At 40.5% G+C, this 27,490-nt stretch overlaps 1 protein-coding gene across 1 annotated transcript in view; it reads right to left on the bottom strand.

The window, feature by feature from the left end:
• LOC139201338 (chemokine-like protein TAFA-5) overlaps positions 1 to 27,490 on the bottom strand; it is a 38,804-nt gene that overhangs the window by 8,654 nt on the left and 2,660 nt on the right. The window contains exons 2-3 of the mRNA XM_070830626.1: positions 14,572 to 14,721; positions 4,725 to 4,852 (exon numbers count right to left, since the gene is read on the bottom strand). Coding sequence (XP_070686727.1) covers positions 4,725 to 4,852; positions 14,572 to 14,721 — 278 coding nt within the window. The remainder of the gene's footprint in view (positions 1 to 4,724; positions 4,853 to 14,571; positions 14,722 to 27,490) is intronic.

The following is a 27,490-nucleotide window of genomic DNA, read 5'->3' as shown; positions in this document are numbered from 1 at the left end:
CGATCAGAGGCTCTGAGGAGAGGAGATCGTGCTCTGCAGTCAGAGAAAATATTACAAAGTGTCAGAGACGACAGAATGAGCTTCATCGTGTTGTTAGTTACACATCAGTTTAAATCACATTACTGCTACACTACAGTTATCAGAGGAGTGTGTGTGTGTGTGTGTGTGTGTGTGTGTGTGCGTGTGTGTGCTATCTGCTGTTTCCATGACAAACGCTGCAGCTGGGAGTAAACTGGAAAGCAGGCGGCCTTGTTTCCAACATAATTGCTTTATGATGAATTGCGGCTGGTGATGAGAAACAATGCGCTCTGTTACTATTTATTTCACTTCCAAAGCAAAAACAAGCCAGAAGTCATCTCATTAATAATGCAAAGCTGCGGCTTCTTAAAATATTAAAGAGCGCTATAAACCCATTTTTAATATTCCCAGAGCCTATAGACGTTTAAAATCCTCCTGAGAAATTAAAGTCCGGCTCTGAAACACACAGGTGAGTGTTCAGGTGAAGAGACGCCAGCTTCTCTCAGGCCACAAGAACATGAAACCGGTTTTGCCTCTATTCGTCCGTAAAGGTATCAATAGCCCCGGTCCTTAAAAGCATCATGAACTATCACACTTGGTCGTTACCCCGTCTGGTGTGTTGCTATAGTGATCCACGCTGCATTTGAGCATTAAAGTTGGTTGTGTCCTATTCTGCCTAATGGGAAATGAGGCTGTAAAGAGTTCACAGAATAGCTGTTATTTAATTAGCTGTGATGCTTTATCGAACTATTCAGACTCTAGGTTTTGACTTTTAATAATGATAATCATAATAATTAATATAGCTCTTTTCAAAACAAGCTGCAAAGCGCTTTACATGGAATTAAAAAGACCATGAGCAAACGGTTAGTTAATATTATGATAAAATACACCAAACGATAATAAAACAAGCAGTAAAGTCAGTTAAAATTGAAGTTTAAAAGATAGAGAGCTTGCTGTTAGCTTGTCTGATCTCCTGACTGGTCACCTTTTAGTTTTAACATTTGACCAAGAAATGACCAGGAATGTCCTGAGGTCAGCGGGTAAGCTATATATCCTGGAGCTGATGTAGTTAGTTGTACTTAGATGTAATTCTAGGAATAATAAAATGTTTTTGCATGTTAAAAAAGTCTTGTGTTTCCCTTTAAGATGAAGCTATGAATACCTCCTTCCATCGGACCACAAAGGATCCATATATAACAACAGCGGCGTCCTTTAAAGAGCCTCTCCATCAGTCTGTAGAGACTTCAGACTGTGTGAAATCCTCGTCCAGACTCGTTATATTTCTCCCGTTAAATCTTCTACACTTTCTGTACGTCTGTAAGCCTGTAAACTTCCTCAGGGCTAATTGAACGTCATTTGTTCCTCTGATCCTGTTTCCTGAGTTTTAATGAATGCTGACTCGTCTCCTCGTGTAAACACAGTAGAGCTCTGTGTCGGTCCGCCCACTCGGTGCTGTAAATGTAATTTGCCTTACAGCGAGGCAATCAGATCTGCTGTCCTTCATTAGCAGGGGAGCTTGTTTGTGTGAATCTCCTTAAAGAAATGAGATTTTCTCGTCTATGTGTTCAGCACAGAGCCGGAGGCGGCAGATGCAACAATGCGCCGACATCTTTCAACCAAATGAAGACAAGAGATGAGAGCGTGTTGTTGTGTGTGAGAGGCCGGGGAGACGTTCATAAGCTGAAGGACGAGCTCAGAGGATGAAACGTCCTCTCCCAGCATCCTCAGCTTCCAGTTAGAGTCGGGATCATGGTCCAGATTTCAGAGAAACCTAAATTCTCCATCTGGTCATGATATCATGCTGTCAGGCATGTTTTGGGATTATTTATGCCTTAAATGTTCTCAGTATTGTCCTTCAAATAAATGCCTTAAAAAAACTTTAAGGGTTTTAAGGGATTTATTTAAAGGTGCTTGCACTGAGGCTCCGTTAATTAAAGGATTTTTCTAGTGCTTTTTGTGTCTGGTTTACAGAATGATCAAAAGGCGATTTACCCAAAGTCCATCGTATAAACCAAACTGAAATGAACCCTTAATTGCTGCCTTTTCTGTTACATAACATGTTGATATTGCTGCATAAAGCCACATTAAATCTACTTTGATTCAGAGTTGTAAAACGACAAAATGTGAAAACAGCGGTGAACCGTTTTTATAGGCTGCTTTAATGAAATGCTCATAATGCCTTAGATAAGTGCATAAAAATATATTTTGTAAAGTTTAAAAGAGGAGGTAAATGAACCATTTAAATCATTCAAAACATTTATTTATCTATTTTTTAGTCCAAGAAAGACAAAAAAGAAAAGCTCATTATTTTATAACAATATCGTATATTTTAGTTAATATGCTCATACTGTCCATTAGGAGATCTTTGAATGGCCAGTATGGACATAACAATAACAAGTAAAACCTGTTTCAGTGTTCATATAGGTATGTGGATACTGTCTTAAGACAGGTTTGTAAAAAGGAGCACCGATCCTTTAAGGGGTTTTTAGAGGTTTAAGCACAAGCAGTGTATTATTTTCTGCCAAATTTCAGCTGGAAGGGATTCTATCAAGGTTTAAATGTGGAATTTGCAAAGCAGAGAAGAAGGAAGTCTTGCCAACAACAAAAGAACGAGCCGTGCCAACTACAAACCGCTTTTCAACAACTGACACCAAATTTACTCCAAATGCACCGTTCCACATTTGATTGTAAGCTGGACTACATCATTCAAATGTGTCCACCTGTATTGTTATATCAGGTCTGACATTAGCTGGTGCTACAACACAGAAAACACAACTAACACAAAGGGCAGCAGGCAAAAAAAACCCAAAACGTTTGCTGATTCCAGATGTCCTGTAGTGTTGCAGCAGTGTCCGAGTGAGCCCTCAGGAGGCCTAGAGGCGACGCTCCAACGATCTGACTCTGACTTTCATGGCGGAGAGCAGCTCTTCGCTCTGCTGTCCATCTTTAAAACAACAAGTTCCCAATGGAGGGAGAAACTCCCAGACGGGGCAGAAAGGAAGGAGGTTTGTAAGCGTCTCGATGTGTGAAAGTCTGCGGCGGTTTGACAGACTTCATTATTCAGAGAGCGGGCTGACTCGTCTCAAACCAACCGACCGGAACGCAGGAGAGAAAGCGTGAGTGGGGTTTTGGTGTGTTGATGCAGGACGCTGCCCATCACCTTTCCAACACTCAGAGGAAACTCTCAGCTCTGACAGACAGACAGCAGGTTACACTCATGTTTCTGCAGTAATCTGATTTCTTAAACGTCATGTACACTGAGACCTGGTTTGTGTAATCAGAGTAGGGGATTAAAGGAACTTAATTTCTCCAACAAAAAGCTGATTTCTTGGATACACATAACTGGGGTCCTAATCAGCTTTTTACATGTGAGTGTGTGCAGATCACTGACTTCAGGCAGGGACAATGTCAGGGCTGCAACTAGTCAACTAACCGGAGTCCAAGATTATATCTTTAAACTCAATCAGCTGATGAAGACCATGTGATACACTCAGAAGTTCCACAAAAAGGTAATAAGTGCACGTTAGGTGAAAACTGGCTTCTGATGTCAAAGATGAACTTTTAAGCTCAGTTAAAAATGTGAACTAAAATAGTTTGGGAGAGTCTGACAAAGGAGATAAACTACGGCAGTAGAGAAGCGCAGAGGACACATAGAAACAGAGAGCAGAAGTTCTCACAACTCAGTCGCTCTGAAGGCTTTTGAATAGACGGTAATTTAACATGGTCCAGCAGATAATCAGGCTCATCAGACCAACAGTCTTCAGCTAAACAGAGAATGACAGATAATTGAAAGGAGATGCGTTTTTAAAAAATCTAATCTTGAATGAGGTTTGGTTGATGTGGTGATATCTGCTGCATGAAGAGGCCCTTGAAACAACTCCTGTTAATCAGCCGCTGTGAAGAGTGGCAGATGGAGAAGAGAGTGCTCATGGGTAGCAATTATTCAATCAACACACACACTCACAGGCTGTGATTTTAATAAGGGCCAGCAGCGTCCTCGTTAGAAGATGTTATTATGTTATTAGAAGCTGAAGTTAAAATTAGATCACTAACTGAACACAAAAAGGAACGATGTGTGAACGATTGAAACAAGCTGGCAGCAGGAGTGTGTCCTCAACACTTTTTACCCCTAAAAAGAAAAGGCTCGTTATTTTATAACAATATCATATATTTTAGGTAACAATAATCGTGTGCAAATATGTAATACGTTCATACTGTCCATTAGGAGATCTTTGAATGGCCAATATGGACAGAACAATGATAACAAGTAAAACCTGTTTCAGTATTCATAGGCATGTGGATACTGTCTTAAGACAGGCTTGTAAAAAGGAGCACCGGTGCTTTAAGGGGTTTTTAGAGGTTTAAGCACAATGTAGTGTATTATTTTCTGTCAAATTTCAGCTGGAAGGGATTCTATCAAGGTTTAAATGTGGAATTTGCAAAGCAGAGAAGAAGGAAGTCTTGCCAACAACAAAAAAATTAGCCGTGCCAACTACAAACCACTTTTCAACAACTGACACCAAATTCACTCCAAATGCACCGTTCCACATTTGAGCGTAAGCTGGACTACATTGTTCAAATGTGTCCACCTGTATTGTTATATCAGGTCTGACATTAGCTGGTGCTACAACACAGAAAACACAACTAACACAAAGGGCAGCAGGTGGAACAGGTTCATGTTCAGGCTGATCCTGTTCGGTTCTCACCGTGGTGGTCTTGACTCGGCCTCCTGGTTGCGTGCAGGTCCAGCCCGACTGATTGACCAGGAGATCACAACCTTCGTCATCCAAACAGGGAATCATCTCACACCACTGACGAGTCCTGACGATACGAACTGAGGAGGAGGAAGAAGTTTGTATTACTTTTAGAATACAGTCATGATATTTTTATTAAAAAAGGTCATAATATCATGATGAGGAGTCATAATATTACAACTTTTCCTCAGAATATTTTTTAATTCTTATAAAATCAAGACTTTTTTGCAAACATACAACTTAAAACATTACAACTTCTGTTAAAATGACAACTTTATTCTCATAACATTATGACTTTGTATCATGACTTAATACTTTTAACATAATACATTTTTATGGAAAGACGTGTCTGTCACTTGGTTAGTCTGAATTTATTACCTTTGTTCTTCAAACTTCAGTCCCATAACCTTGCAACTTTTTCTTGAAATTACAACTTTATTCTCCCCAACTTATGACTTCTTTGTCAAAATATTACATCTTTATTCTTTAAATATCCAAAGGTAATAGAAAGGAGTGAAATCAAAGAACTAAAACTAAACATCAGATCACTGTTTCTGTTTACTGTACACACCTCCTTTTCATCGCAATCAGCTATTTATAAAGAAATAGGACATTCTCATAACCACATTTGCATATTGTGGCTCCCTGATTGGCCCATAGAGAGAGGGGGAGGGGGGGGGGTGATGAAGACGAGGAGGAGTGTGTTGAGCTGTGAAGACAGGAGTGTAATTGAGCAGGAAAACAGCTAAAAACATGTAACACAGGACATTAACTTGTGTCACAGGCCAAGACACTTTTAGTCCCATGTAGGCTCTAAAACACTGGATCCTACATTTCCCATAATGCTACTGGATTTTGTCTCCTCCCTACCTAGTAAACACCCATGTCTTTCAACCTGTATACCACCAGTTTATAATGCACCCTTTTTCTTATAAATGTGTAGTCTCCAATCTGAATCTAAGATACCCTGAAGACATTAGAACTGTTTTCAGAGGTTACATCAGACTAACCAGTGAACTGAAATGTATGTGTAGATTTGGTGGAATGACCCTTTAAAACTTGGTTGGAAAGTTATGTGTTACGTTGGAAGTGATGTTTTTCGTCATGCCTAACTGATCTTCATGTGTAAAATTGTTGAATGTCTCCTTTAAGTAAAGGATTCTGGGATAGATATTAACCGTCCATATAATCAGCCTCACTAACAGCCAGTACTTAGGAGGTCAAAGGTCAGAGGGATGCGGCAGATGTCAGTGTGACTCCAGGTCATAACGTTCGACTCACAATGAAATAAAGAATATAGCTACAGTTCATTTATTCATCAGAATATGGAACAAACATCTGTCAGCAATTAACAGTATGAGCATCTCATTAAAGATGGCCGCTGGTCCCAGAGGGAGAGAACACACAAGGGGGAACATAAAGTGATGTTCCTCATTATGGAGAGGAAAGATATGAGGAGGAAGCATCAAACACAACAACATAAATCAGAGAAGCACTTCCTGAGACAAACACATGTGATTAATGTTGGTGCTAAAGCTGGTTGGCAAGATTCTTCTGTCAGTAACGATTGACATCATCAGCGCAACACAAAGTAATAAACACAGCACAATGTAACATAACACAATGTGATGTAACACAACATAACATAACACAGCATGAAGTGAAATGAGATGGGATGACACATCATCACGAGATAATGAATGTAAAGCAATGCGTTGTGGTGTGAGGCCTACGGTTCGATGACATAACGTAGGCCTGATGTAACAGCTCAAGGCAACGTAGCATGACGCAACACACTAAATGCAACACAGTGGGACTCTGGGTAATGTAACATAATGTAGCATAGCATAGCACGGCACGAAGAACATAATGTAAATAAAATAAATAACATAATGTTGTTGTTTTTTTTACCCAGAGTGCTCCTGGCAGGCGTGGAAAGCCACACCCTCACAAACACACCCGTGTCTGACCTCTCTCTCTTTCTGTCATCTCATTTGATAATGAATTCCTTAACTCAGAGGGATTTCCTGCTATTTGGGCGATGCTTTCCTGACCCAATCATTCCCGTCATTCCAGCCCTGTTCTCATTCCCGGCAATAAATTACACTCTGCGAGTCCACCCCGGGGAAAGATGAATAAAATGAAAGTCTGTGCAGGCCTGTAATACATAACCAGGTAATCAGTTCTCCCTTTGGAGCGGCAGAGCAGTGGTGTGATTGTGATAGCCCGTTAGCCCTCAATTATCAAACCAATTTCCTATTGAACAACAGCAGCTCCTCTCAGCCATGATACTTAATTAAATTCTCACATTGCTCACACCTCTATCGAGATGGAGAGAGAGAGATCCTCCAGAAGCAGGAAATACTTTGACTGCTTCTGAAAAGGGCATTTTTCCTTCTCCCCACCATTCTTTTTTCTTTCTTTTCCCTCCATGTCCTTCTTCTCCTTTTCCCTCTTGTCGTCCTTCTCATTGTTCTTTCTCTTTATCTCCTCCTCTCCTTCTCTTCTTCGTCTTCTCCCCAGCCATCTTCTACTTCTTCTTGTCCTCCTCCTCCTCCCTCTTCTTCCTCCTCTTCTTCTTCTTGCTCTCCTTCTTTGTCTCCTTCCCCTCCTTCCACTTCTTCTTGTCCTCTTCCTTCTTCTCTCCTTTCCCTCCTTCATCTGCTCTTCCTTCTCACTCATCCTCTCCTTCCTGTTCTTCTTCTCCCCCTTCTCCTTCTTCCACCCCTTTCCTTTTTTCTTTTCCAGCCTTCCTTGTTGCTCATTTTCCTCCTTCTTCATCTTCTTCTCCACCACCTCCTCCTCTTCTTCGTCTTCTTCATCAGAGGAAGCAGAGATACTGAATGCTAGCGCATCAATTCTTCACACAACAGTTGTTAAGGAGCCTGTTAATGTCCCTGCTGTCTTTGCCTCTGTGTCGCCCTGCTCATGTTTGGCTTGTATGGAAACATTTCACCTCCTCTCTCCTGTGGCTCGGCGGTGCGGCACTGAGCGCGCTCAGACTCCTGCTGAGACACAATGAAAGGTGTCAGAGAGCAGAGCGGCGGGAAACAGGAGTGCTCTGTTTGTTTCTGAGAGGACGACGTGTAATCACAGCATCTCCGCTTCCTGCTGAGAACGAGGATGGAAGCCGACAGAGGCTGCCACGTTTGTTGATTCGTCCCTTTCCTCCATCGTCCCAGGACGCCTCCGCCGAATGAACACGCCGCACACTTGTCGCCATAAGGCCTCCATTACCTCAGCAGAGTCTCAGGGCTTTATCAGACGCCTCACAGTGAGGCTGTAAATGCTGCTGTTTCCTTAAATCACACTGAAGACATCAAAATCATTCACAACTCCCTATACAGTCCACTATATAGTGAGTTTGCACTTTGTATTGCTGTCTCAATGTATAGTATTGATTATTATAACCTATATAGTCCACTTAAATATCCCACAATGTGAAAGGAAGAATACAACCAATGGTCACTAACCAAGTGCTGTTGTATTGAATGGAAGGCAGACAGACATAATTAACAGTGAAGTGAGTTGTCTGTAAGTGTTCAGTGTATTCATTGTCCCCGATGTTGAACTCCCCAGTGAGCAGCAGTAGTGAATGAGTGGATGATTTCAGACAACCCTACGCAGAGAGAACAAGACAAAATGTCCAACAAGGAGCTTTAAGAATTTTGATACATTAATTGAACTGATTAGCCACAAATCCAAGATAACAACCACAAAATCAGTGTCTGCTTTGATATACACTGGAGGTGTGTTCACTCGTTCTACAACTGTTGGATGGATTCACATGTCGATTTACGACTGAATACCAGCAAAACTAATGATATTCAGCCTCACTCTACTTTGTGTTTAGTGCTAATTACCAAATGTTAGCATGCTAAACAAAGATGGTGAGCATTACACCTGTCAAACATCAGCTTGTGAGCATGTTAGCCTGCTGATGAAACAGGACCAGTTAGCTCACAGCATCGCTGTACAGCCTCACAGAGCCACAAACATGGCTGCAGACTCTTAGTCTTGTTTCCATCTCCAACCTCCCCTTCACAGCATGAACGGCTCTAGTTATGGTTTTATGGATTTTAAAGTTTGGCAAAAGTTTGGAATCATTTGTTAATGGGATCCATTAACAGGGACCAAAGAGGACCCCTGCCTCTTTAAGACTTTGTTGTTTTCTTTTATTGCATTTACGCCATTGAAAATGTATTGTAATGTTAGAATTAAGGGCTTATTGTTATGTGTTCATGTTTTATTATCTGCCTTAGTGGAAATAACTTAAACATTTTATCCCCTGGAATTAGTGTTAGTTAGATATTTCACTTGTCACGTTAAGTGATTCTATTACAAGTAAAATGGCGTTCCACATTGGATAAACTATTTTTATTAGATCTAAACAATCATTGCTGTGTTTAGAGGTTGCCCATGAGAACAATCTACATTTTAAGATGTTTTCTACAATTAGATTTTGGTTCATAACAAAAAAGAACTTTCATTTGTGCTGGGATTTTCATCTTGTCATCTACAGAACACTTTTCTTGGATCAAATCAGAAGTCTGCACTTAATCTGAGTTTATGGAAACGTTGACCAGCAGGTTTCTTGGTTTTTGACCAATAAGAACTGAGGATGGACGCAAGATGATTTACCTGGAGTTTCCAGGGGAATCAGTGTCTTCTTCGGTGTTAAATATAGAAAAGAGTCAGAAACAGAAAACAGACGTTCACATTAACAAACAGTGTGTAGTGGAGAGGCAGTGGATTAATCTCAGGTATCAGAGAACACCTGAACACCTGCGAGCGCTGCATCACTGCGCTGATTAATGTACGAACGCGAGGCAGATCCATCCGCCGCCGCCGCCGCCGCTCAGCGCAGTTCATTTATCCGAAAAGAGAGGAGGCCATTTTGTAATCGCTACATTCATCAAAAACGCCGTCCAGAAGGAGGGACGCTTCTTCGTCCCCCGAGGACGAGAGGGAAGAACGAGGAACAAACAAAAAGAAAATGAGGCAAACAGATGGAAGAAAATAAAAAATAAAAACTGCGCTACAGTCTAAACAGGAAGTGGACACAGAAGCCATTATTTCTCTTTTAAAGAACGGACAGATAGCGCTTGATGAGCCGCAGAGGGAATGAAAATCATCCTTTTAGTTCTTTTTTTATCTTTCCTTTTGTTTCCTTTCTTCATTTCTGGCTTACTCAGCTTTTCTTTTCCTTCCCTCCTTTTAATCAAGTCCGCTTTACTTTCATTTTGATGTTGCCGTCCTTTACTTGTTCTCTTTCTTCTCTCTTTATTTTCCTGAGGGTCTGTTTTAATTTATTTTCTGCAGAAGCACATTGCATTCAACAAAAGGAAAAAATGAGATGGTTTCTCTTAATTACGACTTAGAATCTCATAATTATGAGATACAGATTTCAGAATTACCATCTAGTTTTCATAGGATCTCCACTGTGAGATACATGTATTAACACTGGGATGATCCCATTAGATCCCAATCACAAGATTGCCTTTTTTTTCTTCTCAGCATTATTTGTGTGTATAGTATTCTTTATCTTTTTGTCTCATGAAAACTCTCATGAAACCATATCACATGAGTGTATACTCATGTCTGTTAATGATCCAGTCTGCATGTACTTTTAGGATGCATGTTTTTTAACATCTTCATTAGTTTTTCGTCTGAACTTATTTATAGATACATTCAAAACGTATATTCTACATTGCTGAAATTATTTGAGAAAAAGGATGAAAAGATAATTACAAGTCATAATTCCCGAGCAGCTTTTAATGTGTCTCAGACTCCAGGAATCCCTCTCAGTGCCTCAGCATCCCTGAACACATCGCCTCTCTGCCCTTTTCAGTTCGTTTTCACCTGATGAGAGACAAAAAGGTCTTGTCTCTCGTTTGTTTGTTTGTTTCACCACAGAGGCTCAGAGCCTCGTAGCCTTTTTTTTATTCATCGCTGTCAATCTGATACCATTAATGTGTGAAACAAAACAGCAGGTAATATTCTGTTGTATTCGAGAGTCTTTTCATTTTACTGCTCAGATGAGGTGTGAACAGCAGAGGAGGTGGTTAAGAAGCATCTGTGGCCATTTTTCAAGGTTCAACTGAGTTCTCAGATGATTTTTGAATGATTTACTGCTTCATGGTCAGACAAAGAAAATCAAACTTAGAGACCCAGACTCAGGTTCTTTATACCAGAGTTAATGGGACTTTTCCATCTTGCTGAAGTTTCTGTATCATCTCAGTGTGCCCTGCTGTGATGCATGCTGGGATTACCTCTGCACAGGAACCAGGGCTGAGACTCTTGTTTAAAGTCAGCCGAGGTATTGGAGCCCGAGCTTTGAGATGTGAGAGGACAGATAAGAACTGACTGCAGTCTGATCCTTCCTCTGAGCTCGGCGGTCGGAGCTCTGCTGCTCTGCTGCAGATCAACAAAGAGCAAAGCGAGTAACTGCCTCAGATACAAACTGACATAAATACCAACATGCAGCTTTCAGCGACCGCAGAAAGGTGGCTAGGAAGCAGATTGAGGTGCTGAGCTCTGAAGTTTATTCAAGACTTTCTGAATGCTGACTGCACTCTGGCTGAAAAGTGTTTATTTCGTTTAAGATTGATGTTTAAGAGTTAAAGTAAGAAAGAACCTTATTCATTATAGTGAAAATTAAATTAATATGCCTATTTGAAATACATATTGGAAAAATGCAGGTACAAAAATACTATAAATACCTACTAAGCATGTCAAAAATTGATGAAAATTTAAAGGGAGGTGCAACTCAATGAAAATGTGTTGCACCAGTTACACTGTTCCAAATGAGAAGCATTTAATAACTGTACAAAATGCTGAATCCATGTTATATAAAAAGGAATATATTGTACTTTTAATTGCGCTGCATTTATTAAACGCTATGATGCTTTTAAGATTAAAAATGAACTTACAAATCAAAGGATGTCAGTAATATATGAAGGAATATTGATTTAACTACCCAACAGTATATAGAGAGGTTAAACATAGCTTTTCCTTGAACAACTGCAACATTAAAGTCGAGCTTACATGTTATCACAGTCCCCCTGTGAGTCTCTGAGGATAAGCGGTATAGATAATATAATTAAAGAGGTCTGATACAGGCTATTATTCATAATGAGAACTTTTAGAAAAAATTTTATTGCTGGTACTTCTGCATGTTTACTTCAGTGCAGGACCTTTACTTGTGAGTGAGTGGTTTTAATTTGTGGTACTTTTATCAAAGTAAATGTAATAAAGTTGCATTTTATCTGAACTACACTAGATTTTCTCCCAGAAACACTGTAGAGACGACACAAAACACAACCTGACATAAATACCAACACACAGCTCTGTAAAGGTCACAGAAACTCACATTAAGGCCAAAGTTCATCCTGAATGCAACTCTTTTCTGCTGGACAGTTTTTTTGGACAACAATTTGTCATTCACATTGATCATTCACAAGGTTGAAGATCAGAATTATCACCTCAGTTTGCTCACCTTCAGGGAGACACTTAGCTTTAATGTGTTTCTTATTCACTGCCTTGACTGCCTTTTGAATCACTAACATTAGTGCTCTCCAATATTTGTTACACTGCATGTGACATATGACATGTGGTGTCCACATATACTGTTGATTATTCATGTTTTCTTTGTAAATGAATAACATATTAAAGAAAGAGTTTGCCAACCACTGTAGTGCCGAAGTCAATAAGAGTCTTAGCAGGTTTGGTTATAGTTTCTCAGAGACATTCAAGGAAACAGGAAGATGCTGATGAGTCTCTGAGCTCAGAAAGCAGGTCGCAGCAATCAGCAGCATTTCTCACATCGACTCTGCTGCTGAAAATATCCTCCCAAAGCAGCAGAGCACGTTCAAACAGCTCCGATCACTGACAGCACAAACTCTAACCTGTTCAGCTCCAACAACCCAAATATTAACCCGTTCAACCCCAACACTGTCTGTGGTTTTTCAGTAAATCAGTAAATAATAATATAAAAGTTTTATCCCCAAAAACGTAAGACATACAAGGAGACTGTTTTGTTAGGAAATAGATATATAACTCCAGGAATTTTCATGTCTGTACACCCACTGCAGTGTACATAGTTAACCTAGCTTAGCATCAAGGCCTGAAGCAGGTGGAAAATGCTAGCTTAGCTCTGTCAATATTTAGAAAGTCAGAAAATGTGCTGCAAATTGTGTCAATTTAAGCCAAAAGTATCACAAAGAAACTGCTAGCTAAACTAGCTGTGCTACTATAAAAATGTACCACAAGCACTAGCACTACCTAGCGAGCTAATGTTAATTTTAGTGCACCCATTATGTACAAACCATATTGTACAATGTACGATTTTTACCTAATGGACAATCGTAGTAGATACTGAGTTAACGAGTCTTAGCTAGAGAGCAAACGTTGCCTATCTGACACATTAGCTTGCTAGTAAACCAACAACATTGTGGGAAATCTCAACACAAAGAGCAGAGGAATGCCACACCAGCCCTGTAAAAGCAGAACAAGTTGTAAAATCCACTACAAACATTGGTAGGATCATGGTGGGATTGTAAAGAATAATATTCACAATAAAGTCAATTATGGGGCTAAGCTACAGCATGCTAACTAGATATCAAGCTAATGTTAATTTAAGGGATACGTTAGCTCACAGAAACACTTCAACGTTTTGTTAAATTCCCTCGGTTATGAATGTGCTTAGCCTAGCTTAGCATACAGACTGGACAATGGGGGAACTATTAGCCTTACTCCATAAATCCATTTCCGCCAATTCAAAACCTATTTGATTTAAATGCTCCTACTGTAATAAGCTAGACACCAACCAACCCTTTAGTCTGACAGTGGAATTAGGACAGAGCTTAAACCTGGTCAATGAACAAGGTCATTTCCTGTTGGGTATGATCATTTTGGATAGTTTGTCCTAATTGTAACTGTCCTGACTGTTGGAAATCAACACTGATGTAAAGAAAAAACAATATCTGAACATAAGAGTTAAATATTTGAGGTGCAATTCAACTGAAGCGTTATGAAAGAGAAAGCAGCAGGAGAGACTGCAGAGGTTCTTTAATTCGGCTAAACAACTGTTCACAGTCTCTGGAAATCACCAGGAGAGCCTGTAAATCCCCGCAGAGCAGAACGAGTCCCTCCAGCTGCTGCCACCGTCTCCAGATGGCAGAAAGAGAGAGAGAAAGGAGGAGACAGCCAGTGATGAAATGCAATGCAACTCTGGTCTGTTCCCATCTGTGCTGTGACTTTCTGAACCTCACAGTCCAGATGAAGAGATGTGGAGGATGTTAGAGGGAAGCTGCAGGTCTGTGTGCATCTGTTTCCTTAAAACTACAACCTAGCCTCAAGCTGTGAACTGCCTTTCACTCTCAGAGGACATTCTGCACACTGGCAACTTTTTAACCCACTATGAAACAATAATCCTTTAAAATATGTTTATTAATTCTTAATGCTAAATACAAACACATCAGTCATCCGAGTGGCCTTTGAACTGTAGCGATTGGGTGAATATGGAATATGGTGAAGGCAGAAACACATAAAAATAAAAATAAATCACTTTTCGCCTGTCTTAATGGTATCAAAAGCTGGATGTCCCAAATTTAAGAGCTTTTTTAGAACCCAAACACTGTTTTCACTCAACTAAACAAAGTAATTTTTGTGCCTAACCAAACCTAAACCACAGCCTAATCAGGAAATGCTTCTTTGAGTCGTTACAGAGGTCGTCGTATTTTAACGTATGTTGTTGGAGGGCTTGTTAGCAGTGGTCAGAGGACAACAAGTGTCGTACCATCAACACAAGTCGGTCTGGCTCGTGTCGTTCCGGCGATCTGTCCCTTCCTGCAGGCGCAGCGGGCCGTCTGCCGGGCGATGGTCCTCCTCGGCTGGCTGCTGTCCCGGTCCAGAGTAACGATCTCACATGTCCCTGCCGCCAGCTGACCTGAGGGAGGCAACACAGCAAATCATATAAAAATAAGTTTCAACTGTTTTAAGGACATTTTACTCTCACAAATTTTTTTTAATGGATTCAGTTTGAGAGTCAACAAACAGCTGCTCTTAATTGTGCACTCTAAAAGTAGAGGTCAAAAAGGATGGCTCACACAAACTGAAGCTCTTTGTAACCACTGAGTGGTTAAAACCTTCAGGGCACTGCTGAATGACACCAAGGTAGTTGAATAAAGGAAGGTTTTTACACTGTGGGCATTTCTCTGTTCGTCTTCACTAGGCCTGAGGATCAGGTCTTTGCATTTACCAGATGATGTATCCAAATACAGACCACCTGTATCACACAGATTAATAAATAGGTGATATGACTGAATAAAATAATCCCATCAAGGGTTTAGGCTTTATACTAAGGCTTCTGTTCATTTGGGTTTATATTCTACAGCTCCAGGTGTGGAAATATTGTTTTCATGCTGTTTTCTGTTTTATAACTGTCAGTCTTTTATTTTGTTGTGTCACAACTGACAAACTGCTGCAGACTAGAGGGTGACAGGACGGTGATGGGAGTGAATTTTCACTCCTGTCCCATTGCACTCCAAGAAAATACTTCTCTCCCATCGCAATCCTATAAAACATCCTGTCCCATCACAATCCGGGAAGAATGACTCCCACCCCATCTCGTTCTTGTGTTGTGTTTTTAGAGGGGGGGAGGGGTCTTTCGGCAATGCAATGATTTATATTTGATGTTCTTGTCGTCCTTTTCTTAGATTGCTTTGTGTTCTACCGCACAAGTTTTTATTCACACCATTTAACCAGTATGTTGGCAGGAACACTGGTTCACCTGTGGTAATATGTCATCTGGGAAACACTGCCTTAGTCCAAAGACCAAAGATGCCTTCATTAAAGGGTCAGTCAGTGGTGTATTTGATAACTACACAAACACGTCTTACACTATAGGAGTTTTATGGTGATACATGGATCATTTTCCTTTACAATGAATTGCCACACTGTCTTCCTGAATCTGACTCAGACTCCATTGTTGGCATTTGAATTTGGTGGCTGCACGAACCATCAGCTATCAGCACATGCCATGCACTGGTCAGGTGGTTGCAACCAACCAGCAACCAGCAACCAGCCACCGTAGCAGAGAATAAAAGAGAATAAGAAAGAATAACTACCATTATGATAAAAATAAAGAAAATAATTCAATATTTGTATAAAAACTGAAAATAAAAACATGTCCTGTCCTGTCCTGTCCTGTCGTGATGGAAAGTGAAACTGACCCATCCCACATGAATACTGTGATCCACATGATTCCCAAAAAACATTGGTCTCTGCTGTAGATCAGTTTACAGATGGCCTACTAGTGAAATCACATTTCTTCTACTTCCTCTGAAAATATAAATCAATAATATCAATTAAATTCAGCTGACAAAATTAATATCTAAATAAAGTGAATATGAGAAATATTAATAAACAGGGTTTTGGTCCTCAGCCTCAGATGTAAGATGTTAGATAAATTGAGCAGGTGTTTAAAGTGAGACAGGAAGAACTCTTCACTCCTCCTCGCTCTGCTGCTGCGACGCTGAACAAGCTTTAAAAAAAAACAGCGTTTGATTGACGGCAGCTGGACATCTGAACTCACAGCTGATTATTTTCTGTCAGTGTTTTTTGCAGCATGTCAGTCAGCCTGTCACTCAGCTGACCACATCCTCACACACTCATCCAGCACTTTACACAGATGCTACCACAGTAACCATAGGAATAGAATCCTGCTCTCTGATTGGCTGACCGGGGTTTGGTAAAGTCTGCACCATATGTACTTCTCTCATAGCTCAGGTTTCATTAAGCCGCAGGTCACCATAGCAACAGACAGTACTGATTACACACACTATACTGGCGAACTTGAGTGAAACCTCTTCTAGGACCGTTAGGACTTCCTCTAGAACCTCTACAACTTCTTAAAGAAGATCTGGAACTGTCTCCATGACGTCTGATACCTTTTCAGGGACATCTAAAACCTTTTTAAGAAACCTCCTCGAGGACAGCCACCTCAAAGACACCAGGAATCTTTTCAAGGCTTCCGCAAGGACATCTGAAACCTCAACCCACTAAGAGACAGCTAAAACCTCTTAATGGATTTCACAAACCTCAAAGACCTTTGGAACCTTGTGAGGAAGACCTGGAACCTTTTCAAGACCTCTTAAACCTCCTCAAGGATCACTTAAACCTCTTTGAGGACCTCTGAAACTCTTTAAGAACAGCTAAAACCTTTCGAGTGAGCTATAATACCCCCTCATGGTTGTGTCTTAAAGATGCCTGAAACCTTTTCAGGACTTCTTAAAACCCCTTTAAGGACAGCTAAAACCCTCTCAGGGACCTCTACAACATCCCCATGAACACCCAGAACTTCCTCAAGTACATATAAAACCTCTTCAAGAACCCCTGCAACCTCTTCAAAGACAGTTAACACCTTATATGAGAATCTCTAAAGATGTCTTCCAGGCCCTTGTGAAGCAGGTCAGACTGAAGAACTGCAAATGAGTGTTTGTTTCCATTATGGGATTATTAGGAGTTGGTTCTCTGAGATAAACTCTATGCGGTGCCAATCCTGCAGTCAGAAAACCATTAGATTATTGCAAAAGAAGAGAGCGCAGCAAGATGACGTAATCAAAAGAGTGCCAGTCAAAAACAATGTCGAAAATATGATGGAAATATGACATTTTTGTTTTTCGCTGGTATTAATGTGAGGAAGGTTACATCACATCTGTGTGGAGCAATGAGGAGACTGTGTTAAGCTGCGGTGAAGCAGAAGCTTCAGTTCATTTCACTTTGATACATTTTGCCTTTATTGATTCACCAACTTTTCCCCCTCAGCCAAGCGTAAAAACTGTTTTGCAATATCTCAAGGTTTTGTCAGATTTTTCGCATTTCCACTCTGGTTTTTTAAACTGAAATTAATAATGCGCATAAAAACAGGTTGATTGCAACACACCTCATGCCTGTACCAATCTGTATCTGTGTCAGTCAAGCAAATGTTGAGATATTTCACTGGATAAGTGACAAACTGCTGGTGGTGCTACGGGAAAAGTCAGGGGATCACCAAAGTTGGATTCATCTTTTGGGCACCATGAATGCCAAAGCCATCTTTCTGATAGTTGTTGAGTTATTTAAGTGGCGGACCGTCCAACCAGCAAAACTGACACATCCATAATGCAAAGCAGTCTGACGAACTACTTTGAACTCTGGGAACTAAAGGTAGACACGCGGCTCTATTTCTAACATTTTTATCAACTAAACATTTGATGGATTAATGAGAGGAATCATCGAAGGCTGAAGATATCAATATTGAAAATCTTCACAGCTGAGGCACAGGCTGAATGATGAAGGGTTGAATCAGAGGGGACAGACGCCTCAGCCGCTGGGTGGGGGTGTATTTGGTCACAGTGCAGAAGCAGAAGCCCCCCCCTGCATGCTGATGAACTGCTATCAATAGAGCCATGGAGTGTCTCCCCTGTTCAGAGAGGACCAGACCTACAACACCCAGGACCTCAGAGTAAGGAGAACAGAGGGAACAGTTCTTCAGAAAGACGGAGGTCAGCGGGGTCAAAGAACAACAGCAGCAGCGGCTCATTTAAGACTTTAAGTCTTTCTAAGAAGCGCAAACAACTCATACGTTTCAAGATCATCTCTGATTCAGCAGCTGGTCAATGGAGACAGCCAGTGTAATTGTCAGGCTGCTTTTACTTTCCTGCAAAGTTCCTCTGCTCTTTTACCTCAATGTAAATTTTACATCCAGTTGTATCTTGTTTAAATGTTGTGTTTGTATGTTTTGATCGTCTGTACAACAAAACAAACCAACGCATTGCATGGTTTGTTAGTCCGTACATAGTTTTGTACATTCACAGAACAGGTTACCTAGTTTGGCAGCGCTAGCCTAGCTCCGCTGGTCACATGACCCTCACCTCACACAGTCCCCTGAGACTCTCTGAAAATGGCAAATCCTGACCATTTTATTCTGGGCACTATGTGAGCTTTCCTATCAGGACGATATGTCACCTTTAACACAACATTTCCATCTCATACAGGTTTCACCACGGCAGCAACGCCAACTGGGCAAAGCAGGCAACTGCTGTGGGACTCTAGAGGCTCCACATGTCCCAGGTTTCAGGTCAACAGGTTAATTCACCAACATCCTCTCACCAAGCAACACAATAAAATCATACTGAGTACTGAAATCTAGTCTTAGTCAGTCAAATCTGAACACACAGACATGATACTCATATTTTCAGATTCAGTGTGACTTACACTCTTTAATTAAGCAGAAATGTAAGAAGAGAAACTGTCTCGTCAAAGGCCCTGTAAGACCGCCCATAGTCGTCAATTACAGTTATTTTACAAAGGCCACTCTGTCCTTCAGCAGTTTTCAAAAATGTATTCCCTCATCTCTGCAGCTGTGTGAAGTCCACACTGCTGGTCGGGGTGAAAAGTTTTTAACTGTCAACCTGAAACGTGGCGCAGAGACAGCAGCACTCTGAGGGGAACTGAGGGGCTCTGATGTGGCGAGCAGCGTTCGCTGTCAGCAGCGTCATTGTGAAACATGAATAAAGACACGGCGTTGTTGTTTCCATCTGCTCGGAGTCATCGCTGCTGTCTATCAGGTGAGTTATTGTTCAATGCCATTAATGTCTGTTTGACTAAGAGCTTTTTTTTTTCTTTCTCCAAACCACAGAAGCTTCTCCGCTTTTACAGGAAAATGACTGAAAGTTCACGTGCAGAAATACAGGACCACTGACTGTAGGAGTAAGTGGTTGTATTTCATAGAGTCCTGATTTAACAAAACACTATCACTGTTCAGATCTTCACGCTCAGACTGTGTGCAGTTTTAATGAAGCTCATAATTACAACTGGCAGCCTGCATTAACACTACTGATGTGTTTCTGTCCCCTGTTAGCCTCCAGCCTACATGGAAGCTAATAAACTCATCTTTGTATGGAGGCTGCTGTGATGGGGGTTATCATCTCCTCCTCCTCCTCCTCCTCCTCCTCCTCTTCCTCTTCCTCTCCGTATGAATACAGGCAGTCAAACCTCTGTGGAATCAGCAGTTTATGTACTTTCATGTTTAAAGGGTCAAAAGTCACAGTCTGCCAGCCAGCAAGACGCTTTAACCTTCAGTCTTCTTAGTGTAATCATATCTGACACAAAGACCACCACAGACCACAGGGGAGTGTGACACTGACCTCTGCAGTGAGCAAAGGATGAGAGTATGTGGTGAGAAACTGGAGGCAGACATTAAGTCAAATTAAGTTATTATTCTGCAACAGCAAATATTTTTAAGGAGAGGGTACCATAAAGACTAAGTGGGAAGTGTTTTTTAATGAATGTATCTGCAATGCTCACTTACAAAGTATCTCATTATTTCTCTAGGCGCCCATTGAATGTTGAACCATTCCTTTAATGTGTAACTGAAACCACTATCTTGTCTTAACCTTAACAAGAGGTCTTTTGATGTCTTAAGCTAACCACACACAGGAATCAGGATATGAAACTCGGCTGCATGGATAACAAGCCTGATCCTTAGCGAGCTTGTTAGCTCAGACAGCTTTATTTTCTTTCTTCAGTAACTCCATTGAATAAAATGACTGAATGGCGGTAGCATGTCCCCAGCAGGTTAGCATGTTCGCGGTTAGCTTGCCAGTCAAATAGTAAATGGTCACTACCAGAGGTATTATAGTTTTGTATTTTTTAGCTTTTTTAAATCATCATTTTGTTTTTTTGTACTTATTTCAGTTCAGTTTATCCAGTTTAGATATATTTAGTTTTTATTAGTTTCACTGTTCTCAACCTGTTGTATTGATATATTTGACTGTATTGACAAAGAAAAGTAAAGACATATCATTTCAGTTAGTTTTCTTTTTTTCCCTTAAGTTTAGTTCTATTTTTACTCCTAATTTTTTTTCACACCAAGTTCTAGTTTTTAGTTTATTGTAAGTTAAGTAACTTAACTGTAACTTTCACTACATCAATCTTCACTAAGCATCAAGTATTTCGCAAAGATGTGCAGATTAATTTTGTCGTGCCACTTTCTGGTGTGACTGAGCCTTTAAACTGAACTCAGCGTGATGATCATCAGAGCAAAATAAAAGTTCAAATCATCAGGATCAGTGACAGAGCTTTTTAAAACTTCACAGGTCGACGTCTCTATTTCAGTGATCCTGAATCCTTGGAGCTGCTGAGATCCAGAAGTAATTGGGAGTCAGTCTGCATGTAGGTGATGTAAGAGATGCCGCTCGCTAACAGGTATCCCATGGTAACCAGAGCGAGCAGCAGAGCAGCGGCGAGTCTCTGTTTGCTCGTTAGCTGCCGCTCATCACCAACCTCCTTTTATTCTCCATCTGCTGCAGCACACCAGGATGAAAAAGTTATTGTTTCCATCTCCGTCAGTCTGGCAGAGCTAAGGACGCTGCGAGAAGACGAGCGAACAGCATGTTCACTGTGAACAAGATTAAAGAGACACAGCAGCAAAATTAAAATGAACAATGATAACCTGATGACCGAGGCTCAATGCTGCAGGTTTGTTTGTGGAGCAGCACATACAAACTTTTAACTGTAACATGAATGACTTCAGTTTACAAAGAGAAAGAAACTGTAGGAGTTATCAGCTGAGTCGACACAAATTCTGAATGATTTCCCAATTACCTGCGCTTCAGAACCTGTTTATATCATAAGAAACAAACTAGTCTTTGACAGACAGGCATGAACTGTGCTGCAGATATTCCTGCTCCTAATGATCCCGTGACTTTCCTGTTATGTCTCGTCGTGTCTGTTAAGTTTGTCAAGTTCACTTGTGCCTAGTCTTGTCTGTCACTTCCTGTTTTATTTTGAAAACTAACTTCCCTCTCGTTTCTCCTTACTTCCTGCCCTTGTGTGTTTTCCGGCCTTTGTGATTGTCCGCCCCGCCCTGATTGTTTCCACCTGTTCCCCATTATCTCATGTATAAATAGTCTGTGTCTCCCTTTGTCCTGTGCCACATCGTCTTGTGTTCATGTGGTCCATCTGCCTTGTATTCAGAAAGTGTTGTGAAATCTTGTGTATCATTAAAACCTGTGTTAAACTGACTAAAAGCGTCCTGGTGTCCTGTATTTAAGTCCTCCATGTTCTTGAGCCACTGGTCTTAATATTTCCCTCTAGCCCCAAACTAAACTAAGCCAAAGTTTTTGATTTGCTTTTAATTTGACTTTCACTGAAGCTCACATTGGTCGGCACCTCACTGTTTGTACGTTATGTACTTATGTCCAATTTAAAAACAGCACCATCACCACAACAAGCTTTAAACTAATTTGCAGCCACAGTCCCTGAACAGGACGTGCAGCAAAGGCGGAACGAGACGTGACAGCGCATTTAAAATGAAATGGTTTCATCAACAGCAGAGGCGGAGGAAGTATTCAGATCCTCTACTTAAGTGAAATTAGTATTACCACCCTGTGAAAATACAAGTAAAAGTCCTGGATTGAAAATGTTACTTAAGTGCAATATGTAAAATTTGGCTAAATCTTCCAAACGTTAGAGGGCAGTATTTCACCTCCTCCGCTCACCCTCATCCTCCCTTAATAAACCTTGCAATGTTAGTGACTCAAGCTTCAAAGTTTGTTTATATATCATTTTACAACAAAATGAAAGTTGCAGCCCCTTCATGCTACACATACATAGAACATACTGGATAAAAAGATAATGAAGCCATGTCTCTGTAGAGATGTGGGCATAACTGGGTCTCTGGTTTCCCATGACATTAGCCAGGAGCAGCTTCAGGTCCAAGCTGGGTTAGCTTAGCTCTCATCCCAGTTCTCTTCCCTCTCCTATCTCACATATTAACTTGCTGTGATGATGTGCTGCCTGCAGGGATCGATGTCCTCCCGGTGATCTAAACAGTTTGCCTCTGCAGTGAAACACCAGATAATTTATCTGACTTTGTGAATCAGCTGAATGAATTTCAGGCAAAACTCAACACCCTGTCTGTGGGAGCATAAAGACTCCACAGAGCTTACAGCTTAATCACAGCGCTTTGTTAACTCAGACTTTTCGGACAATTGTTTTCTCAATCACGGCTGACATGTAATCTATTCATGAATGAGAGGAAGGAGGATAAACTGACATCTAGTTGATATGAGCCTTTATTATCTGTCATCTTTTTTTAAATTCCCTGCAAATTGAAAATAAGGGCAACAAATACAGAGCAGGAAAACTGGAGTCACTGTGTTTGTCCTCAGCGAAGACAAGGGAATAATGATGAGACTGAAATTGGTTTGGACGTGATGTGGCGGCTGTTTGCTGATCCTCTGTTGACGGTTAATGAATCTGTGAAGCAGGAGACAAATCCAGAATCCAACATGAGGCTGGACAGAAAGTTTCTGTAGCTATCGGCAGCCATCCCCTCGTACCACACACAGACAGGCCCTGAAATGAACACCCCATAACTGTATAAAAAAAAAATTATAGCACCTTTATAGGCGTAACCCAGAAATACTTTTGAGACGCATTACAAAACTTGGCCAGCGAAAGCAAAACCAAGTGATTCCTCTGGCAAGTAATAGTTTAGCAGGAGTTTAGCAAAGTTAAACATCGGAGTTCCCTCTATAATCCAGCCAGTGTGCTGCACTGGCCTACGAGTCAGGCTGTTTGCTGGTGGATTTACAGGATGAAGTTGTTGGAGGTTTCAACTACAAACAAACAATGTTTTGTTGCAACACAACAAAATAAGCAATGGAGCATATGAAACAATCACATATCGTCATTTTGCACAGCCCTAATGATAACACACAAAGAGTGAACCTCAGATGGGCATTCAGTGACAGCTGCAGGACCAAACTGGTGTTCAGGTGGCTGTATTTCTATTCGATCACTAACATAACCTGCCTACTTATTAATACAATGTTTTCCTCCACCGTTATTATAGCACAGGGATTGTGGTTTCTAGTTCAAACTGAGGTTCTCACTGTCGTCACGTGCTTTGGACAGTAGCCAGGCTGCTAGCGCTTGTCTTTGTGACACTGGCACAAATAATTATAACACTTGGAAGTAAAAGCTGTGTATTTCCACTTTAGTATCAGTCACACTGTGTCGCACCTTTTGTTCATATTTATTTCATGATTCTACCTCGTAACAAAAACAGATATACAGGAACTGTCATGGTTGGTTGCCGCGAACAAAGGGAAAATGACCCAAACGTGGACAAAAGGAATATCTTCAACAATGTTAATGTGAAAAAACCTGCAGGCAGGCGAAGATACAAATCCAGGAACAGCTACAAAAAAACCCACGACAGAAAACAGAAACCAACCAAGAACTGAAGTCTAATTAACAGGAAACAAAGGATCTGTTTTATGAAGATTTGTTTGGTGAGTTCCCTAAATGATCATAACTTTTATATGTTTTTCTTTTATTTCATATTTCTATGTTTTCTAATATTTCCTATACTTGATCTATATTATTAATAATTATTATTTTGTTGTAACTTTCATTATTACAAATTACAAAACTTGGATCATGTGTCTCCTAAATTAACAATACTTAGAATATAGCACTCAAAGAGAAAGTTATTAAGACTGTTACACCTGCATGAATATGACTGGATGTTACTGTGAATGAGCTGATAATTGTGAAGCATGAATGAAACATCTGATGCAAATCAGCCAATACAAGCTCTTCCTGAAGTGACTCTCTTCATTCAGTAACTTTGTGATGAGATTATTGAGAAATGTACTGTCATAACTGAGAGGAAAAGCAAACAAAACAAAAGCCAAGTAAGAAAGAAAAGATCTCTATTGTTCAGACAGATGACAAACTGTGTTCAGGCTGAGATTTAATGCTTCACTCAGTCAGCAGAAACTTTCCGAGGCAGTTTTTATTTGTTTGGCATCCTCCTCATGCGCAGATGTGTCTGATAATCAGTGCTGCTGCAGAAAAATCGTAAAATCGAGCAGCTGCTGACTGACATTCATCAATCAGAGCTTGAACACAGTCAGCTGAGTAGGTTGAGGTTCCCTGTGATGCTGCAGAGGCTCTTATTTTGAAGGGCGATGAGGTCTGTCAGTGTCAGTGTTGGTTTGAGCCATCCTTAAAATGTATTTATTACACTGTGCTAAGTTTCTGAATTAAACTCCTAAATGTTTCCCTGGATTTTGAATTTAGTTTCTGACTTTTGGGAAGGTAAATTCAACCCAAGTGCAGAGTTTACTGTCGCTCCTGATGTTGTCGCTGCAGGGACACTTATTCTGAAGTCTCAGTGCTGATTTTGGTGTCACATGGTGGTTGATCATCTTGTCTTTGTCTCAGCAAGCTGAGGGGGTTGGAGCATTTTTTGTTGTGCAGTTGAGGTGTGATTTGAGCTTCAGTTTTAGGTGTCACCAGTCATCCTCGCTGTTGAATCACTCGCTGACGTTCCCTCTCCAGATGAGTCTATTCAAATCCAATTACACCCTCTGCAGCTTTTTGCTCTGTTAATTTCTGTTTGTGTTTTTTTCTTCTTCTCTGTAGCTGATTTTCTCTTTCTTTCAGACGCAGTGTGTTCATAATTCCCATGAATATATGCTTGACTTAATGGAGCATTGAGAATTAATTTGGACTCTGAAGGCTCCTTAGGTAAGCTTTCTACACCGCAGGCACAACAGTGTATCTGCTGCATAATAGGCTCGTTTCCAGGATCTAAGTGAGCTTTATGAGCAGGCAGAGAAAAGAAAAGAGAAACTCAGTAAACAGAGAATGTGAGGGCTTTAAATTCAGTCTACAGTTTGTGCTCATTAAAGCTTTTCATACTGAGATGATCAATGGAAGAGAGACAACAACAGACACCACCTCCTAAAACCGACTCTTTAAGCTTTTATAATGGTTCATTTGATCTCCCATTTGGGAATTTAACCACTTTATACCCCCATACGCACGTCAACATGCCGCTGAATACAGAAATACGATGAACCACTAATCTGGTTTAATACAGAGAGTAAAAGTTGACATACTTATATTTCACCCATTTAACCTGATTATGTAATGTGAAGTGACAGACCTGATCGGTCTCCAAAGAAGAGCCTCTGCAGCATCAGAGGAACCCAAAGCCTGCTCAGTTGAGTCTGTTTGAGCCCCTCTAATTGTTGAATTTCAATGAGCAGCTGCCGAATTTATGATCTTTCTGCAGCAGCACTGATTATCTCAAACATCTGCTTACGAGGAGGAGAGTCAGAAGCAGCTGCCAAACAAAAACTGTTTCTGTTTCAGTCTCTCAGAGAGCAGAAGGGCTTTTATTGTTTGAGTCACACACCAGAGACTGAGCGGAGCATTAAATCTCAGCCTGCCTGAGAATGTGCCTGAACTGGCTCATGAACATCGCTCCAGTTTTTCATTTCTTAACGGTCTGACTGACAAATAAAGTTAAATCCATGTTTGAGTGTAACCAGACTCCCAGTTATCAAATTAATGTGTATGTATGTGACGACTTATTCAAGTTATCACCCGAAATTAAGAGCCATTACCTGTCTCCTAGAAATTAAGTTTATCTGGCAAATAACAATTGTGTTCACACTGATCTTTCACTACAATGTACACTGACTTTGTATGTCTTTGTATGTGTATTTTCAGCCAAAATATGTGATCTCATAACACAATATCTTATCATGACCTCCGCATTAACAACCTTTTTATGGTTAGGGTTAGGAACATAAGGTTAAGTTTGCCTTTAGGACTTGATAAGGGAAAGATCATCATCTTGGTTTAATTCAGAGAAAAGTCTTTAACCACAACCAAAATTGTTCTGTGGAGTACCCCTTTGATATAATTGAACATGTAATGAGAATCACTATTACCGCCTTTGTATCTCTTTGATAAAAGAACTGAAGGTTCAAGCTGGAGTATAAACAGAATAAAACAATGGTTGGTGATATTTTGTGAGATCAAAACTCACTCAGTGTGACTATTTGGCTCAGCATGTGCGTTAAATTGTGCTTTATACGCCACACTCCGCACTTTACATTTGAATATTTTGTGGTTATTAATGCTGCTGCTCTCCTGCAGAGTCTCACTGGGGGATAGATTCAACATTACAGAAACCTCTGATAACAAGCTGTGAAAAAACATCGCACCAACATCATTACAGCTTCTGAGGAGGGAAGCTTTCATTTTACTCAAGTTGTTTTTAGCAGTTTTACACTGATTCTGTTAATGCAGGCTCCGACACTCTGCAGGACTCTTCTGAGCTTTATGTTGCTCATCCGTCTACTGCTGAGGACTGTAAACACAAATCACTGCACTGACGCCTTCGTTATAAGGCTGCAGGTGAGACCAGATTCACGTTGTTCCTTATTGAGACTTCTGTACAGGCATCCAAAATGAAAAAAAAACTCAATTAATATTTAGCACCAATTATTTTCGGGGGTTTGGAATAGTTTATTTCCAAATTAATAATTGCAAAAGAACAAAACAAGAGATAAACAAAAACAGACGTGCATGTAAACTGTATTATAAATGCACTAACGCCAATTAAATGTTTTCCTTAATAGAGAGGTAATTCAGTGTTCTTTACTACAAAGAGCGCAGTCCTTTACTGCTTTTTAATGATCAATAGTGTATTTTCATGAGCATACTGACAATAAATAACAACCTACATTCATACATTTTTTTTTTTTCATAGAGAAACTGACAACTTAAGAAACTTAAGGACACTTTAGGTCATCAAGTTGTTTGCTGGAGGGTCCAACAAGTTTTCCTTCATGCTTTCTTTA

The sequence above is a fragment of the Pempheris klunzingeri genome, chromosome 5 (assembly GCF_042242105.1).
Source record: "Pempheris klunzingeri isolate RE-2024b chromosome 5, fPemKlu1.hap1, whole genome shotgun sequence".
Classification (NCBI taxonomy): domain Eukaryota; kingdom Metazoa; phylum Chordata; class Actinopteri; order Acropomatiformes; family Pempheridae; genus Pempheris; species Pempheris klunzingeri.
Note: the sequence above shows the minus strand (reverse complement) of the source record. Positions and strands in the feature narration are given on the sequence as shown.